Source organism: Bacillus rossius, chromosome 13 (assembly GCF_032445375.1).
Source record: "Bacillus rossius redtenbacheri isolate Brsri chromosome 13, Brsri_v3, whole genome shotgun sequence".
Taxonomy (NCBI): Eukaryota; Metazoa; Arthropoda; class Insecta; order Phasmatodea; family Bacillidae; genus Bacillus; species Bacillus rossius.
The window spans coordinates 4,637,715-4,658,107 of NC_086340.1; the positions used below are offsets into that span (position 1 = coordinate 4,637,715).

The window sequence follows — 20,393 nt, forward strand, 5'->3', positions numbered from 1 at the left end:
TATAGTTAAAATAATCTCTTCGTTAAAGTAATAAACATATTTGAATTAATGAGTGCAAATAAAAGTAAATTTATCAATTAAATTGTAGATTTCATTTCACTCCTTCTTTGTTTCCATACAAAATAGTGATAACAATAAAAATGATTCAATTTTATTCATAAAAGTATGCAATCATTTCATCAATGTTTTGCTATGACGTTGTCACGTTAAACTATCGTCCGTAAACCGACTTTACAGACCACCAATTTTTTATTTTACCAAATATATCCCAGGGTAGTTTCACTATCATAAAGTTACATTTGGGATACCAATATTACGAAAGTGACTATATACGGTATGAATAGTTTAATGAGACTTTGTTCTAAACTCATATAAGTAATTCAACGTAATAACTTCTAACTTTAAAATACATGTATTAAATTCTTTAAAAATATTCACAGGTGTCAGTGCTAAAACCGGAGTGTGTTCATACAGTAAGGTACAAATTATGCCAAGTTTGAAATAAAACTGCCGAAAACTATATCATTTTGAAATTCTATAATTCCCTCTAAATTACGTTTATCAGATGGGAACATATAGTGTGATATTACAAACTAACTTGGTCCAGTTCAGAACAAAATGACAATATCCTTTGCAATGATATTTAAGTTTACCATCAAAATCAATACCAGCATCTTAATTTCTTCTGTACCAGTGTTTACTATATCATAACAATATACCCATATTGTATTGATTATAGCACAATATTTACCACACATGAAATTTTATGGAGTCAATAAAGTCACAAATAACTCATCTAGGTAAGATCTAAGAGCAAATAAAATAATTAGGCTTCTATCTACTATGGTATCCTCAAGGTGAATAATGAGATAGTAGCACATAAAGTTATTGTGTAAAATAGTGGCAAGACAAAAACATATAGCATATTAAAATTTTCAAATGTAATAATCGGAATTATCACATTTACTATGAGAATTTGAAATCAGTATGTTAATAGTTGACAAATACATGGACATTTTCATACATGATTCACCTACCCTTTACATATCTATTGGTTTATAGATCATGGAGTATGAAACCTACAAACACCTTTAGTAGTACGTGTTCATCTGTTCATCACACAAACGTGAACTCAGCTTGTAAGTGTTCTCTAAACTATGTTTCAGGATACGCAGTAGTTCGTGTTGTCGTAGTTTTATAACTCGACGTGACGATAAGTGGTAGTACGATGATCACCAATCTTCTATCTATCATCCCACAGTAGAACTGAAGTTCACGGAGTTTATCTAGTGGCTCTTGGTATAAACTATCCACTGTACATTTAAAATAGTCCGTTTCTAAAATAGTTCATTTCGATGCCATACAAATGGATGTCACAGTAGAAGCCAATTAAAAATGTCCGTCGGTCAATTGAAAATCATGTCATACGAATGATTTCCCAGAACGTCACTTTGATAAGAATCTTTCACTTCGACGTCCAGCTGCACAATAATTACATAAAATCAATATTTAAGACGTGTCCTAAATAATAATTCTTCGTTTAATGCGTACTACCAACGATATTTCTGGTTTCAATTATGGAAGACTTATAGGCCTAATAATACATGTTTCAGATGATGGTGGAAATCGTACTGAAAATGTTCTAAAATGGAACAAACTCCAAACTTTCACAACTGCAATTTTGCATTATAAATAAAATAAAAAATCTGTCACTTCTTAAAAATAAAGATTTCAAAACAAATTAGTGGCTTGAAATCATACACATTAAATCACAGAGAAAACATTATAGTCATGGAATATCATACATTTTGTTGATGAAAATGATATTACTCTATGGATGAGTTATATTACGTGACACAGCTTTTTTAAAACTTTGCTCTACAACGGGTTTATGTTGCTACACGTGGGTCCTCCATCTTGTTTACACATTTCCGTACATCGACTTCCGTTTCATTTCCACGAAATCACTCCTACTATATAACGTGTATCGATAGATAAGATGTTTGTTTACACATTAAAAAAAAGAAATTGACTTCAACTACGTTGCATAATGCCATCGCCTGACAATATTCCTAGCTCCATTTCAGAAACAGTAAACGCGCCTGTGCCAGCGAGGGGAGGTGTGTGAGGTTGATGAGAGAGAGAGAGTGGGGGGGGGGGGAGAGTAGATGATTGAGACCCGGCGCCTGCGACGAGTCAGGGATGGAACAGCTACTCCAAACAAAAGCCAGGCTTGCGGAAGGGGAAGTGGGTATGGGTAGGGGGGGGGGTGGAGAGAGAGGTATTGGTATTGAGCAGCCCCTGGCTCGAGGGCCGACAGAGATTATTAAGCCGCCGGTTAGGGGTGCGGGTCACGTCCCAAGGGGTGAGGGGTCGGTGAGGGAGGGGGGGTGGGATACACCCCCTGACGTACAGACGCCGCGCTACCGTGTCGACAGGGGGCGTAGAGCCGTGGGACAAGGTGGCTCATGCAAATGTTTGCAAGGGGGTGGGAGGAGGGGAGAAGGGAAACTCTACCCCCGCTGCACTCCGCTCAAGAGAAGCGACGTTCTCGAAACTTCGCGATGAGACGAACCTCCCTCTTAGCTCCACCAAGAACAAGAGGACGGCATCTCCCACCGAAACTTGCAGATTATCAAATTTCGCTGTCTTCCAGCAGGAGATGGGGCGACGAGTCCACAGGCCGGTTTTGGAACCTCCAGGCCCGGAGAGCCACGAAGCCTTTATCTGAAGTTACTCCCTATGTGCTGTTACCAACCTCGAAATAATGCATCCAGCCCTTATGATTTAAAGGTTCCCTGTGTATTCGAGGGAAAAATAATTGTTTTCCGAAACCTAAAAATTATGCTGCATGTTAAAATATTAAATGGCTAGTTAATTGAAATTATTACCTTTATTGTAGACACTTGATTTTGTTTTTGTGGAAAATGTTTACAGCATTTCGCGGGTTTATGATTTATTTTTTCTTTTTTGCTCGATAACTTAAAATTTCTTATTGAATTCGTATCTAAAATTGAAAATAGGCCAGAAGAACTGCTGGGTGAGAATTATAAACAAAACTACATTTCAGAAAAAAACAGACTATTGAGAAAATAACTAGCCTATGTAGGGAAAAAAAATCAATGAAAATGCCACCGCTGTATTGCAGTTAAAATATTTTTTTTTAACATGTAGATATAAAATGTATTTTGATAAAAGTAAGACTTTAAACTTTCAACATGAATATATTAATTATTGGCATTAGTATACAGGGTATAAATACTACTACAAATTTTAAATTATTTTTTACATATTATTTGATGGTTTTCCCCCTGTCTCTACATTGACTGAGGTTGGTACGTATACAGAGACCTCATGGAAGGTCATAATATTTTGAAGTGTTGTCTAACCGATGAGGGGGGGGGGGAGGCCTTGGCTGGGGGTTACGGAATAACCACAATCCCTTCCCCGGAAAATTTGAAAAATAAACTCTTTCAAACAACGATTTTATGGACATCTAAAACTTCAATTTCAACGATGTTTATTTACGCTCATTTTTCTTTAAAAAATTTTATATTTTTTTCCTAGTAAATTATCCTTCCTTTAGTTTTATGAATTCATACGATCAAATTCTGGTAGCATCGCGTCATTGTAGGAGGCAATAAATACACTTGAAATATTTTCTTATACGATATTACAGATTGGAATGGCCTAGGTATTGATCAGCACTTTAAATGACACATGCTAAAAACAATTTAATTTTTCTGTTCCTGTTATCTCCAGATTGCGGCACAGACAAACATAGCGGGCTGATAATGACGAGGCAGTTGTTAAAAAAAAAAACAGACAAAGTAAACAGATATTGTTGGCAACACAATGATGGTGGCACAGATAAACGCAGTAGGCTTCCCAAAATATATATATATATTTTTTCCTGTTCGTTATAACTGCCTCGTCTTTCCCCCTTTTTTTTTTCGGAATTATTCCCGTGTTGTTTGTCTATTCATTTAATATCAGCTGATTTTGGCTTGTTTTCTTTTTGTTTGTGTATTACACTCTTGTCCATTCTTGTGGTTTCTCAATGACGTTCAGTAAAAACTATAAATGGCGAATTGTGGCGTGTCCTCTATCTCCTCTTAGTCTGATATTTCAATTTAAACGTGTTTGGTTTTATTTACGTTTATAGTTCCCGTTAATGGCAACCTGATTTTTTTGAGAAGTTAAATACTGTTATAGTTCTTTCCGGAAAAGTTGGGTTTATTTATACGAATGGTTTGAACTGAAACAGAGTGTTAAGTTGGTAATACGTTTCAGAAACTGTGAGAAGTTTTAACCAGAAGTTAATGAAATGTATTAATTTTTAGTATAAAATATTTAAGTTATTGAGTGCTTTATATTGTATGGAATATATTATTATTAGTAGAAATGGCAACTTATTTATTATATGTGTAGTTTTATAGGATTATAAAGTAATAGTTATAGTGTGGGCGTTATTCAGTTCGCTTTGGACTCGTGATTCGAGCGCAGCGCTAGTGGGCGTCGTATGCTACGTAAGTTTCAACTGCATTGTTGTCCGCAATGTCACGAACTCTTCGCCTTCGACGCGGCAGGAGCGCACAAGCAGAGCAACCTCGGGTAATAGCCACTGAGAGCCACTGGGAGCCGCTGTGAGTCTCTGGGAGCATCTGGGAGCCGTTGAGAGTAGCTGGGATCCGCTGGGAACCACTTTGAGTCTCTGGGATCCACTGGGAGCCACTGTGAGTCTCTGGGAGCCGTTGAGAGTAGCTGGGATCCGCTGGGAACCACTGTGAGTCTCTGGGATCCACTGTGAGTCTCTGGGATCCACTGGGAGCCACTGTGAGTCTCTGGGAGCCGTTGAGAGTAGCTGAGATCCGCTGGGAACCACTGTGAGTCTCTGGGATCCACTGTGAGTCTCTGGGATCCACTGGGAGCCACTGTGAGTCTCTGGGAGCCGTTGAGAGTAGCTGGGATCCGCTGGGAACCACTGTGAGTCTCTGGGATCCACTGTGAGTCTCTGGGATCCACTGGGAGCCACTGTGAGTCTCTGGGAGCCGTTGAGAGTAGCTGGGATTCGCTGGGAACCACTGTGAGTCTCTGGGATCCACTGTGAGTCTCTGGGATCCACTGGGAGCCACTGTGAGTCTCTGGGAGCCGTTGAGAGTAGCTGGGATCCGCTGGGAACCACTGTGAGTCTCTGGGATCCACTGTGAGTCTCTGGGATCCACTGGGAGCCACTGTGAGTCTCTGGGAGCCGTTGAGAGTAGCTGGGATCCGCTGGGAACCACTATGAGTCTCTGGGATCCGCTGGGAGCCACTGGGAGCCACTGTGAGTCTATGGGAGCCACTGTGAGTCTCTGGGAGCCGTTGAGAGTAGCTGGGATCCGCTGGGAACCACTGTGAGTCTCTGGGAGCCACTGAGAGCCACTGGGAGCCGCTGGGAGCCACTGGGAGTCACTGGGAAACGTTGAGAGAAGCTGGGAGCCGCTGGGAGCCACTGAGAGCCACTGAGATTCACTGAGAGCCGCTGGGATCCACTGGGAGCCACTGTGAGTCTCTGAGAGCCACTGGGAGTCACTGGGAGCCGTTGAGAGTAGCTGGGATCCGCTGGAAGCCGCTGTGTACCACTGTGAGTCTCTGGGAACCACTGTGAGTCTCTGGGAGTCACTGGGAGCCGTTGAGAGTCGCTGGGAGTCTCTGGGAGCCACTGGGAGCCGCTGGGAGCCACTGAGAGCCGCTGGGAGCCACTGGGAGCCGCTGGGAGCCGCTGAGAGCCACTGAGAGCCGCTGGGACGCCGTCACTCCGCCTTGGACTTGGCGCGGGGGGCCAGCAGCGCTCGGAGCAGCGCGCGGGCGGCGCAGAGCGCGGCGCAGACGGCCAGCAGGAGCGCGCCGGCCAGGTCCAGCAGCAGGTAGCGGTGCAGGGGCATGTCGGCCGCCGCGGTCCGGAGGTGCGGCGCGCCGCCGTGGCGCAGCACGTACTCGGTCCAGAACACGGCCGACTGCAGCGCCGTGGCCGGCCGGTCGCGGAACAAGGCGGACACGCGCCTCGCCGACTCCGAGTACCTGTGGGAACACCGCGAGTCTCAGAGCTGCAACGGCGTCGACTGAGGAAAATTGTGAGAATGCAGAGGCATTAGAAATATTACTCTGCAAAAAAAAAATTAATATTTAATAGTAATCCTGAATTTTACCTTAGACGATTGTGCATACTATTCAACGGTCATATATAGCCAAACACATATAGAAATAACACGTAAAAATAACTCCGTTGCACAAAGCCATGGTAAATAGTGAGCCATTATTAAAAACTTTAGTATTTATATTTACATGTCATTTTCAAACACATTTTTACGAATGCTGGTTATCATGATACTTGTTAAAGAAAATTTTGATGTTGCGTTTCATTATTCAATATAAATTTTAAAATAAACACTTAAATTAATTTGATTTGAATGTTCGCTAAAATGCTATAACATGAATTCAAGTGAGCTCATTCTTTTCATTACCAGCACAATATTTGTCAATAGGTTAACTGTAAATTTAAAATAAAAACACACGGAAATTAGATACAGGATTTTGGACAACAGCAGTTTTGAAGGAAAATAAAATTGAATTATGGTACTAAAAAGCTACTTAATATCTAAATTGCATTTTTGGAATCATAGATTTATTCTATTAAAATATGTATGTTTATGGGTAATATTTACCTTTTGTCGTCGATGACGGTTCTTATGTTCTGTAAAAGAGTGTCCTTGGTGAGGTCGTTGTACTTGAGCATGGTGGCCATGCCGAGGTGCATCATCCTCATGATGTTCAAGTCCTGGTCGGCGAACAGCGGCATGCCTATCATTGGCACACCCGCGTACACCGACTCCAGGGTGCTCATTAGTCCTCCGTGGCTGATGAACACTTTCACCTTGGGATGACCTTGAGAAGTCAAGACAAGCGAGGTAATAGGTATTGCCATTATTTAACATAACATTGAGGTGATGAATGCATTGCCACATTCTCATGACCAAAAATGCTATTTAGTTACCAATTTTTTAAAAAAAATCCACCAACGAACAGAACGTGGTAACATAAATCCTAAATTTGATATAGCCTTTCATACTTGTAAAGTTAACAGCTTTATAGATGATTGAGTAACGTTTTTAAAAAAAATTTTAATTTTTACTCCCTTCGAGCTTGCAGGTTATGAAATACAAATACAACAAAAATTGTGTAAAGTAGCTTGGCTTCTGGGTTGTAGCCGTGTCCTTGGCTAATAATTCACAGACGTTTCGGTCGACATTGCAGTCGCCAACATCAGAGAGCAGTAGCAGCTCCCTGATGAGGGCGACTGCAATGTCGACCGTAACGTCGGTGAATTATTCACCCAAGGACACGGCTACAACCCAGAAGCCAAGCTACTTCAAACAATGGCCGTGAAAGCCTGTTGTACTCACTAAGTATCTCAAGTTGCGGCAGCCATTTCCTCACCATCACGTTGTATGGCTTGCCCGGCAACTCGCTGCCGGTGTACTTGAGCAACACCCGCTCCGGCAGGGCAGCGAAGGCATCGAGGAGTGCCTGAAGTTTCTCTGGCGAGAAAGACTGAACCTGGACTAAGGAACCCAGGCTGAAGTACACTACCCCGTGCTCGGACTCGTCCAGGAACGTCTGCAGATCCTGTTCAAAACATACACATAACACGTATACAAGCCGCGAGGAATGGAATCTCAGCAAAAATTATGTCGCACCGAATTTTTCTTTTCTTTTTGCGCCACGGTTAATTCGGTTGTTTCTTTTCGTTTGCATTCCTTTCTAGAGCATGCGGTGTTAAACCGTCTCCGGGAAATTTAACGTTGTGCCGAGCTGAGTACCATGTTGTTGTGGATGGATTTTCGGGAACGGGTGGCACGACCACGTGGGGGTTGCCTTTGTCAGCTGACTGTTCGGGGAATCCTGTCCACTGCTGGCCTGGTTTCCGCTCAGCTGAGTTTGTTTTCTGCGCACAACGCCCCGCGCAGGCTGACTCCGGCCGGTAGGTGTCGCAACCTGCCGGGCGAACGTTGAACTGCGTTGGTTCGTTGGTGGAGGGGGATGGGAGTCATCCACTGCGCCGAGAATGAGAGTTTATTTTCTCAGAAACTTGAGGTGGTTTGGTGAATTTTACAGCTATGTAAGCTCTGCAACCTTTATTATTTAAGCGCGTAGCGAGTGGGGCGGGGACTTGTTGCCTGCCGACACATTCCGACCGCCTGTTGATAGGAGAATAGGGTAAAGTAAGGTAATTTCGTGATAAAATTAATTTTTCGCTAATAAATATTGTTTTATTCAACCATTACTGTCGTATTTGGCCAAAATTGTTTAACTTCTGTGTAATACTAACATTATAAGTAATAAACTTGAAATTATATACATATTTTCAACACAAAATTTAATTTCAAATTTTAAATGGTTTGCCAGGTAATTTCGTGATATGGGTATCTAATTTCGTGATAGGGGTTAGGCAATTTCGTGATACAATAACAATACAAATATTTTCAAACAAATACCAACTATAATAAAAAATAATATAATTTTAACTTGTAACATGCATTCTAATTGCTGTTTTCTTCATTTCTTCAAAAAAATGTTCAAATAACCTTCGAAAAATTAGGTTTAGTCTAGTTTTTTTTAGATGCTTACCTCGCTCAACTCACTTTCAGCATTAGCACAATTATCACACATGAAAACTAGTTCCCCAGAATCAGCAGGTTGGCACTCTTCATGATAAGGCATCAAGCAATAACAGCATTGTACCCATTTAGCGCCATTTCTTATTTGAACGTCTCTGAAATAACTGTTCCCGCACATACCACAGATCCAATCTTCATAAAGAATTTGGACTTCCTTTGATTTTGTCTTGCATTCGCGAAGTTCTGGACCAGATATGAACGGTTATAATGTTGGTGTCGAAGCTTTTGAAGTTGAAGGGACAATATTGGAAGTTGATGGGACAGCCTTGGAAGTTGATGGGACAATTTTGGAAGTTTATGGGACAGCCTTGGAAGTTGATGGGGTAGCCTTAGTAGTTGATGGGACAGCCTTGGAATTTGATGGGGTAGCCTTAGTAGTTGATGGGACAGCCTTGGAAGTTGATGGGGTAGCCTTAGTAGTTGATGGGACAGTCTTGGAAGTTGATGGGGTAGCCTTAGTAGTTGATGGGACAGCCTTGGAAATTGATGGGACAATCTTGGAAGTTGATGGGACAGCCTTGGAAGTTGATGGGGTAGCCTTAGTAGTTGATGGGACAGCCTTGGACGTTGATGGGGTAGCCTTTGTGGTTGATAAGATATCCTTCGATGATGGCATTACAGGATTCGATGTTGGTAGGGCAGCATTTAAAGTTGAAGTGGCAGGTCTCAATGATGCGTATTTTATTGACCCCAAGGTGGTAATTTCTTCTACTGGAGTAAGGCATCTTGCACTTGAGTCTCGCTTTCTCTTTCCTTTGTTAATGAGGGTGTCTCTTGACATTGATTGCAGGACCAAGATCTTGTCAGCTGCCAATATCTGATCCTTTTCCGGCTGTTCTTGAGGTAGAGGCTTGTTTGTTAGTTTGGAGGGTTCAAAAGCTTCCTTAGGAATAGCACACTTGTTGAATGGATGAATTCCCGTTTTCTTGAAAGAATTTGTAATGTTCTTAGTGCAGAAGCTCTCAATAAAGGCAGTATTCATAATCGTATGAAAATTTGTTCTATTTGGTTTTTCCGTTGGATTTTCCTTCATGTAGGAGTTAAATGTTGACCCCAATGTGATTTTAGGGATTTGTAAACTCCTACATCTAACGGTTGCAACAAATGAGTTCTATGGGCTGGGAAAGTAAATAAGAAAATCTGATTTTCTTTCGCAAACGAAATAACTTCAGGGTTAATATGCGATGCGTGTGAATCCATGAAGAGGATGACTGGTCGAGCAGGAGGAATGGAGGCTACAAAGAACTGGAACCATTCAAAGTACAGATCACTGTTAATCCACCCTTTTGGAGACAACTTCCCTATTGCATTAGGCAAACAATCTCTCTTTAGGTTATCGTTCCACCTGACACCTTTGAAAATAATCATAGGCGGAATACATGTCCCATTTGTGCACACACATCCCAAAAGTGTATGTTATTCTCCCCTGTCTGCATAAACTCTCTTATAAACATATCGCTTTCCCACTGCTGTTACAACTTTATTTGCTTTCACGACATACGAAAGACCTGTTTCGTCACAGTTCCATAGCCTATCAGGTGCTTCTTTGATATCCAATCTGTCCAGTAATTCCTCTAATTTGATATAAAAATCCCCAATGATTTCTTCATTTGCCATAGAAGCCCTGTATGCTGCAAGGTTTTTCTGGAAATCTTAATGAGTGATTGTACCTACTCTTGAAATATGTCCACCACCATTTGCTTGCACTTTCACTGTCGGAATTTAATAAATTTTCACGGCCGGCACTTTTTGCGAGTTCATGTGCTAATTTCCTTACTGTAGAAACAGTTAAACCAAATCCTAACTCTTGCATCTCTATGATGTAATTATACAGACTAATTTCTAGGTTTGAAGTGAGAGCGAATGGTCTTCCTAGTTTTGGCAGAGGTTCATTTCTGTTTTCACAGGTGCTATTTTTTAGACAGTCTCTTAGTGTACTCCATGGCACACCCATTTCCTTGGAGGCTTTATAAAGTGAACAATTTTGTTGTTTAACGAATTCAGCAGCTGCAATTAACTGCCTTGAGTCATATTTTCTGTATTTACTTCTTGTTTTATTCATCATTCAACTGAAAAATAAAATAAGAGCCAATATATTTTTGTGGTAGCCAATAAGTAATTTCGTGATATAGGTAATTTCGTGACACACTATAATTAGCTTTCTAAGTGAAACTAAGTTATTGTAAACTTAATTTACAACACAAACTCTCATAATAATTTTGTTCTAACAAGCTTAGAAAACTTACAAGATCAATTCATATTAAAGGCTTTGAAAATGTATCTTTAACAAGGACAAAAATGCTAAGAAACGCCATGAACAACATAAGCAATAACAACTGTATGCAGACGTGGAAAATCATAAAATTATTCACACTGTAAGAGGTTTAGATTCTCTACAAAACTGTGTATTAAATGCTAACATACCATGTACATGGATCCTTTTATGAATATACGAAGTTAAACCTGCAAAAGAGTACTCAAATTTAACGACACTTTGCTCACTTTTACGAAAACTTTTGTTTTGTGACGTTGACGCATTCCAAGACACGAACGATACATACCACATTATCTAATGGAGAACGCTGAAACTACCAGACCAAAATGCAGCTCCAAAAAACCGCTGGTATTTTCGTTACAAACGTCATAAAAAATGTCACGAAATTACCTGTGTCACGAAATTACCTTACTTTACCCTACGTAGCGTGAGACGTTTCGATGAGTGAGAGAATATGGCGGCTAAGTTAGGCTCAATTATTACGACTATGGTTTTCTATGAAGCTTAAAAGTTTTGTTACAAAAAAAATGTAAGTTTTCATACCTATTTGATTAAGGAGTAATAAAAAATCTTAGCTCGTAGTTTGGTTAGGTGATTGTGGAAACATTAGTATATACCTAATGTGTCACAGTAGTCTAACATTGGCCTCTCATTTGGGGCAACTCAGGCTATAATCCCGGCTATAATCAATAGGAATTTTTCCTGAAGTTGCTAAGTGAAACAATGGACTAATGACATCGACATGGACGTAATGGAATCCACTCCCTCCTCCGGAATGTGCGCACAGTTTTGGGAAGGTCTTGCCTCCTCTCACCTGGGGCAGCTCCCCCGGAGGTTGAATGTGAAGCCCGGCGACCTCGACGAACCCCGGGACCGCCGGCCTGGGACCGTTCACGCTGAAATGGCTGTTGACCAGGACCAAGCTCGTCCTCTTGTGTATCTCCCCGACCGTCGGCACGTCGGCGCCGAACAGCTCCTTGAGCAGCGAGTGCGTGGGCGCGTCGTTGAACACGTGGTTCCCCACCTCGAAGAACACGTGGTACAGCGCGTTGACGACCCTCTGCCAGAAGGTCATCCTGTCCGTGTAGGGCAGGGTGTAGCTCGGGACGTAGGCCGGGTGGTCGGGGTTGCCCAGCCGGCCGTGGGTCCAGGGGAACGCCACGCACGAGACGATGCTCACCAGCGGAGCGTCGAACCTGTGCGCGAAGCCCGCGGCGCACTCCGAGCCGAACACCTCCGTGATCACGAGGTCGAACTTCTGGTCGGACCGCAGCAGCGCCCGGGCGTTCGGGTGGCTCAGGGACTTGCGGCATATCTCGCGCGTCTCCACCCAAAGGTACTCCATCAGGCTCACGAAACGTAGTTCTTGGACGTACTTCACTGTAAAGTTGTCCACTATCTGCGGCACGGAATCGGACACGTCGATGTCGGTGTAGTTCGGCACGGGCTTCTTCTGCGGGAAGTGGCCCAGCACCACGACCTCGTGACCTCTGGCGGCGAGGGCCTTCAAGAGCACCTCGAACATGCGGAAGTGACTCTTGCTGTTGAAGTCGAACACACCAAGAATTCTTGCGCCGCACCCTCCGTGCACGTTGGCGCACATAACGGCCAGGAATATAGCTGCGGCACTGATGTTCATCTCTCTGAAATTATTAAATGAAACGATTAATGCATTTACTTTCTTATTTTGGTGTAGGTAGCAAAGTCAGAATGTTCTTTGTGTATTGGATTTCCACTTCGGACATATATAATTAAGAGTTTAGAGTTTTTTGTTTCAAAAATAATAAAGTGGGAATAAAGACTTAATTTTGATATATGTTTTTGTATTTAAACGAGTATAAAGTCACATCACATGATTGGTTTAGGATAATTCTTACTTATTATATGTTGGATTACATACTTATGTTTCTTCTGGTTACCATAATGCTGAAGTGTTTAGGCATTTTAATCCTTTATATGTGGTTCGAACTTATGTCAATATTTATGGCTATGACTACTAGCTCCGTAATTCGGACAACTACTTACGGAAAAACAAAAGAGTTTGCATTACATGCACAAATAAAATTATTTGTGCCCTCAGGAGTTTTCGTAACCGAGACGCGAAGCTTCTCAAATTATTCAGAGTGTTTTCACATGATGTAATTAAAGAGATAATTTTTTTTTTGTTATAATGGGCAAAGTTCTATAGACCATTTACGTGATTTTAACGGTTTCATTGCGAATTGTCTTAAATTATACTGGAAATACATTTTAGGACTAAAAACAATAGTATGGCCATGCCAGTACAAGTTAACTTTTTTTAATTTGGGGTTGGAATTTCTGTAGTATTCTTACTTTATAAACATGTGATCTGTTTATTTTATCATAAAGATAAGTTATCAGTAAAATTGAAATAGTGTTTTCTTAAAATATAATTTTTGAAGTAGAAAACAATGGTTTAAGAATAAAAAAAACTAACTAATAAGTGCGATGTTTCGTTGTATAAGTCAAGACTCAGTATTGAAAAATAATTACATATAGAATTTGTTATATACCGTTCGATACAAATATGCGCAGGAAACCATAAAATAACTAGAAAAATAAGTAAAATAAGCTTTGAATATATTTCCAGCGATTTTAGGAGCGCACAATAATCTTGACGATAGTAACACTCTCCTTTGAGCTCTAGCTGTTTTTCAGAGAACCATCGGATGTATAAAATCAGCAGGATGTAAGGTAATAATCAGCAAAGATTGAGTTTGGTTTCCAAACATGTAACATAAAATATTCAACTCGCGGTAGAATAGCAAAATTACCAAGAATGATGTTCTCGTAAGGTTCGAATACCTGATTACCTTGAGAAAAGCAGCTACTGTATCAAGAAAGTTGGAAGATCTGTTGGTACTTGCTATTCGTCCCGTGGAGTCCTCTTCCGTAAATGTGCTAGTATCTCTCGTCGTGATGAACTGAAGTGCTGTTGTTCTCTTATGTAAACTTCAATTATGAACACGGTTCAAGGTCGGGATGACGAAACATTTCGGAAAAAAATGATAAGAGATAACACACTGACAATGTAATACAGTGTGTTAAAATGTTGTGAACTATCGCTCTGTCACTCAGTCGATGCCCTACTTCACATACATTTACTATCTTGTTTTGTGCCAATTACCACATAGGCTAAGGATTGCTCCAAATCGTATCCTCACATTCCCTCATGCTTATTGGTGGCCGAGAGTAATTAAATGGGGACTAATATTTGCAAACTTGGTTTTCTTAAACCGTTTAGCCATTGTGTTTGGAACAAATTTTGTATTTCATTTCGTGGCTGACATGACATAGAATATAATAAAAATCTGTGGACAACTGCAACAATTATGATATCTCTGGTCGTCTGCATGAAATAATCAGCTATTTCTTCTCGCTGCTTAGAGGCTATAACTTGTTTATTAATATCAAAGTGTAACAACGGTAATATTTCTGTAACAAAAATATTATTGTTATTTAAAAAGGAAAAAATAAGGGGGGGGGGGGGGGGTAAAAATCAGTATCACATGCACATGAATTTGTATACGCAAGCGAAGTAAACCATGAGAAGGGAGGGGAAGATACACTTATGTTGCTAGGTAGGCACTGGAGGAATGGTATATTCAAAATTAAACTCGAAGTTATATATAAAAAAAAGTTTTTTCTCAGCACCAATTAATGCTATATTTAGATATATAAGTCACGACTCAGTGTAGAGTATTTCCATAAAAGGATGTATCAATTATAAAATTTAATAGTATAAACTCTAAGCATTGTAGTGTGTTGGTCCAAAGTCACAATTAAACAGTAACTCAGTTTTAGAAAAGCGCATACGCGAATACTGCTTTGTTGTTTTCTCGCTTGCAGCGCGAAATAATGGCTCTTTTCCCAATTAGTAGAAGGTGAATCTGTTAAGTTTATTCGGCAACAGGATGGAGTCCCTCCCCATTGGAATCTCTTTGTACGAGAGTAGTTGAACGTCGAAGTCCCTGACAGTTGGATTGGTCGTAATGGTCGAGACGTCAGAGCTCTTTCTCGCTGGCCTCCACGTTCACCTGACATAACGCCACGTGATTTTTTTTACTTTGGGGCTTTGTAAAAGATGGTGTCTATGTTCCGCCACTACCTAATTATTAGCCAGAGTTGAGACACAGAATTGAAGAGGCTATTGCTTTCATTACTCCGGACGTGTTAACCAAAGTGTGGGAAGAATTGGAATTTATGTTGGATGTGTGCCGTATAAATAAAAGTGCACATATGGGACACTTTTAAGAAAAAAACTAGGTTAGTTTACCTGTAATTTGATGTATGATTTGTTGCAAATAGTCTAAATTAAGTGGTATAATATACCATTGAAACTGGGGCATTCTTTTAAGGACATTCTTTTATGGACATCCTGTATTTCAATCTTCGAAAATACGATGTGTTTGGGGAAAAAACATTGGTGTATTTTACAATATTTTCCATACATTGCATATCACGATATTGCCAGTAGGCATATCACGATTTCGATAAAGCTATGGCAGTTGGTAGATTTTCTTTACCGGGCAACCTTATGCAACATTAAAAGTGTGGGAACATGTCCCATGCGTGGGTGCAGATGGAAAGAGTCGTAGAAAGGATAAGGAATGTCTTTACATCGTTTGGTTATAGACACTGGCTTAAAACGGCGGGGGCCATACGATTCTAGTAGATGGCGAATAATTTTGATACCACTTTGTGCTCGTAACTTTAAGAAACCCACACCGCATGAACGTGATGCATTAGCAATCAACGCCACCTTTTTAAAAATAATTTTTTGGTTGATAATTTTTGTTTGAAGTCTTGATGTTGAACCTGTGTAATAAATTTATGCGACAAATTAACTGACTGCGAGACATATATGTGACTAATCAAGATCAAATTAACAACTTTGCCTTACTTAAGACTCGAATCTAAAACCTTTGAGCCATCATGCATCTTACTGCATCATGAAGACAGCAATTACTAAAATTTTAAGGTAAAGCTAGCCTCAGGATTGCTAACAGCCATATTTGTAGTGTTCTCAAAATCCCATAACCTCATGTCTTTTGATTAACTGACCTCACAACATTAACACACTCGTTACTAAAACTATGGTTCAAGTCTGGTAAGCTTGTATGTATTTTTGGGTATATTACGCCTATGTTTATAAATCATGTTGGTTTTGTGTAGAGAAGCAGAGTTAGGTAAATCACAAAGAAAGTAAACGTAAAAGTGTTTTCATATAAGATAAAGTTGATTGCATATAGAATCACTTCAAATTTATTCATAACATTTATATAAATATAAAATTAAGCTCAATAACAAAAAGAATACTTTAAAGTTAATTTTTGTTTATAAATAAGTAAAATATTAATAATTTACATGCAGATAGGTGTTTGGTGTACCTATGTTGAAATAAAAAAATGTAATTACATAGTTTATATTTTCTCCATATATTAAAACAACACTTATTTTAGCGTAACAGCAAACTGAGGGATTGTTATGAACATAAACATGTAAATACAATGCCAAATTTTATCACAATTTGTTTGAAACAGAAATGAATAACATATTTCAGTGACAAACACATCACATATTTAGCTTAAAATAAGGCATTAAGAAATGACACCAAATATCTCTCAGCTCGCAGTGAACTTAAATACATATGGGGCAAGTAAAACACACATGTTCATTCATCAGCATTAAAATGTAGTAATTTTTTGGTTGAATAAAACAGTTAATACTATCATAGTAAGGGAGAGTGGGGTAATGGTGAACACTTAAGGGAAATCTTAATTTGAATTGCTTCATATTACATATAATATTTCTTTCTTTGTTCAAATTGTTAAGTATTTAATGCCAAACACTTCTTTATATGACAGAATACATTTTATAGAAATTCTGCATAAGTATAATACATTTTGTAAAGTTATGCAATGTTCGCCATTACCCCACACCGTGGGGTAATCGTGAACACATGTTCGCCATTACCCCATTCCAAAAGGTAATGATGGATACCCATTACTTGATACGCCAGAGACATGTTTACTTTAGAAAAGTTATAAATTTTATGAAACTGGTACTTTATATGATCTTACTAATAAAAAATTTAATAAAACAAATAGGCCTACATCATTTATAACATCCTAGTCTTTTGGTGAATATTGTGTTAAAGATCATATGGGCAAATGTAAGAAACATGCAAACAACTTAACAACAAATAATAATTAAAACAACTAATACAACCATTTGCATAAGAAATTCAAAAAGTTGCAGTTAAATTGACAGTTTTTTTTAGCACAATATTTAAATGTAAAAATTTATCTTTTCAAACAAACATCACAGCAGAAACCCTCTGATCTCTCACAGACTGCACAATTTTTATGTGCCCAATTTTCACATGAAACACACTTGAACCAAATATCATTATGACCAAATTCCACACAAATACAGCAAATATCTGTACTATTTGCAATCAAGTCAATTTAATCTAAATAACCATCATCACAGAGCTGCGAATCATCCACATCTTCCTCAGACGATGATTCAAACTTGAGATATGTGACCATTTTTCTCCATTTCTTCCCAGGAGCTGATGATTTCTTCTTCTTAATTGCTTTCCCACAATTCATTTTTCTTCTTTTTGCTTCCTCTTTTCTTTTTCGTCATTAACAGCTTTCATCGGGGTAGAAGTAATAATTTCGGAATGCTGTTTCTGTCTTCGTTTTTCTGGGGGTCTTTTTGAAGGGCCTGGAATGTCTGCTACTGTGACGGCACAAACCACCTTTCCATTTTGGGTTTTTTTCTCAGCAAAGTTAAGTGTTAGGAATCCTCTCTTCTTCACTTGGTTCAGCTGTATCATTCAGGACATGGGTGGTCACTTCTTCTACAACACTTGGTGCTGAAATGTCATTTGATGAATTCTCTTCATTCTCCACTATTGGCATCAGTCGTCATCAGAAAATATGCTTTCATTTAAGGGAACCATTCCTGCCTTCTTGAAACCAGAAACTGCTTTTTACACGTTTGCAACAGCAACATAAGCTGCATTGAAAATGGATGCTACGTCAGTAGGAAGGATCTTCTCTGCAGAATGGTGTTTCAGAAACTGGTCACATTCCTTGTTGAATACAGTCTTCAAGGGTCCAAAGAACGAAATATCTGAGGGTTGAAGCCTGTGTGAGGAATGTGGTGGAATTGACAGTAGTCCGATTATCTTCTTTTTGCAGTACTCACATGTTGCTAAAGAAGTGTGGCTGGTGTGGTTGTCTAGAATGATAAGAACTGTGTCATTCGCAGATGGTTTTGTAAAGCTACAAAAATGTTCAAGCCATGAACGAAAAAGCTCTTCCGTGATCCACCCTGATTTCGAACACTGATACAGAGCCCCAGTTGGTCCACCCCGACTAAGTGCAGGATTCATTCTTTCCCTAGGGAATATAAACATGGGAGGAACATACGTTCCTACAGCATTCATAGCACAGCAAACCGTTATGTTTCTACCCCTTTCCCAACTAATTGCTGAGCCTACTTGCTTTTGCCCTTTTGGGCCAATTATTCTGCAGGGTTTCTGAACTGTAGATAACCCTGTTTCATCAACGTTGAATATACACTGTGGAGGAAAATTGAATTTATCCGTGACTAAGGCCATAATCGAAAGAAAAAAAACGCTCCACTTCAACTCTATTGAATCAAAGTATCCGATTAATACTTGTGTGTTCTGGTTTCCTCAAACGCAGCTGTGGATTCCTCTTCAAAAAACCATACATCCAGTCCTTGCCTGCCATACCACTAGCTTCATTAAAGTTGCAGTTAATACCCTTATTCTTAGCAAATTGGAATGCCAAACGCCTTAGTTCATCAGCTGACATGCCGTATTTTTTTTTTTCCAAATTCAGTGCATGTCCGGCAATCTCCTTTTCTTCATCCAGTGTTAAAATGTTTCTCAACAAATGAACCTTATCATATGTTTTAAAATTATAAAATATTCTGGACTTTGGTAAAATTTCTGTCTTGGTCCTGCCTGTATTATGAACAATTCCTGAAAATATTTTATTTGTGCTCTTTTGTTTCGTTCCATTTAAACACAGATATTATCCATGAGATATTCAGAGAGGCTCTGCCCGTGTCGTTCAGTAGTTTTCCCAGGTAAGGTTTTGATATTGAACATCCTGTAGGTACATTTAAAAAGTTTTAGGTAGGTAACTTACTTAAATCTTAAGTATTTTCATTAATTTGGTGTACGTGAATATTACAATAAATTATTTCAGGCATATTCATAATAATTATACGGTATGGTATAACTATTGTTTATTATAAATTAAATTATCTTCAGTTATTTGCTGACATGCCTCATACCTATTTAAAACATATTCCTAGCAAGGTTAATACATAGGCCTACTGCTTGTAATTTTGAAATACATTTACTAGTGTATATTTCACTGTAGGCCTATCATTGGTTCATTGCAATTAAAAAAAAACATTATTAACTAGATTTGCCATAAAATTGTTCGAATAAACAAAACAATAGCATATAACCTATTTTACTTATGTTGGCCTTTTAAATTACAAAACTTGAAAAGGCATTTTATTCAACACCGTGGGGTAATGGCGAACACTGGGGTAATGGTGAATAAAAAAATATTATTGTTCACCATTACCCCAAAACGCGCCATTTTATTTGTGAAGCATTGCTAAAGTTACAAGTTCTTATTTTATATAAAAACATGGCACAAACACTGGCTGATATACCTCAGTGTAATTAATATTCATATAAAGGTTGTAAATTTAAGAAGTCGAAACTTACTTTACTTCAAAATCCGCCTTTTACTTATAACATATTGCAACAAACACACAAAAGTCTTCTTCACTGCCAAACAACAACTCCACATTGAATGGTGGCGCAACGGAAATGTTTTTAAAGATAACCGACAGGTGGCAGCACTTATCGCATTTCCTAAGAGCTTGTAGATACCCTGGTTTTGAGTGTTCACGATTACATCATGTCCACCATTACCACACACCTTAGGAAGCACAAATTTACTTCCGTGACATGACAAAAACTTATTTAAGATAAAAGTTTGAGATTTTTAAAATAAATTATTGCTTAAATAAGAATATTTTCCCCTGATAATTATGTAGTTGAGTTAGCATTCAACTTGAAGCACAAATATATCGTAAATCACATGTTTAACACCCAAAAAACCAAGCAGTATTTATAATTTCGAATGTCTTGAACTACGTTTTAAAGATGTCTATCTAAGCTAGAAAAGTATTGTATAGTTTTGGGCAACATATCAATCACTATTATCAGGAAAGCAGACTCCGGATGCAGGAAACTGCTACCTTGAAGATGGCAGCTGCAATCACAGGCAAAAATCTGTAGGATTTCG

General features: G+C 39.2%; 1 protein-coding gene across 2 annotated transcripts; it reads right to left on the reverse strand.

The window, feature by feature from the left end:
• Nucleotides 1-515: 515 nt before the first annotated feature.
• LOC134538136 (UDP-glucosyltransferase 2-like) lies at nucleotides 516-20,027 on the reverse strand. 2 transcript variants are annotated; one of them, XM_063379176.1, is made up of 5 exons: nucleotides 19,808-20,027; nucleotides 11,810-12,638; nucleotides 7,446-7,668; nucleotides 6,708-6,927; nucleotides 516-6,063 (listed from the first exon to the last, which is right to left on the reverse strand). In XM_063379176.1, the coding sequence occupies exons 2-5, from the start codon at nucleotides 12,632-12,634 to the stop codon at nucleotides 5,796-5,798; spliced, it is 1,536 nt and encodes a 511-aa protein (XP_063235246.1). In that variant the 5' UTR covers nucleotides 12,635-12,638; nucleotides 19,808-20,027; the 3' UTR covers nucleotides 516-5,795. The 2 variants fall into 2 exon arrangements, with proteins under 2 accessions (XP_063235246.1, XP_063235247.1); XM_063379177.1 differs by lacking the exon at nucleotides 19,808-20,027 and adding an exon at nucleotides 13,830-13,919.
• Between the last annotated feature and the right edge of the window lie 366 nt (nucleotides 20,028-20,393).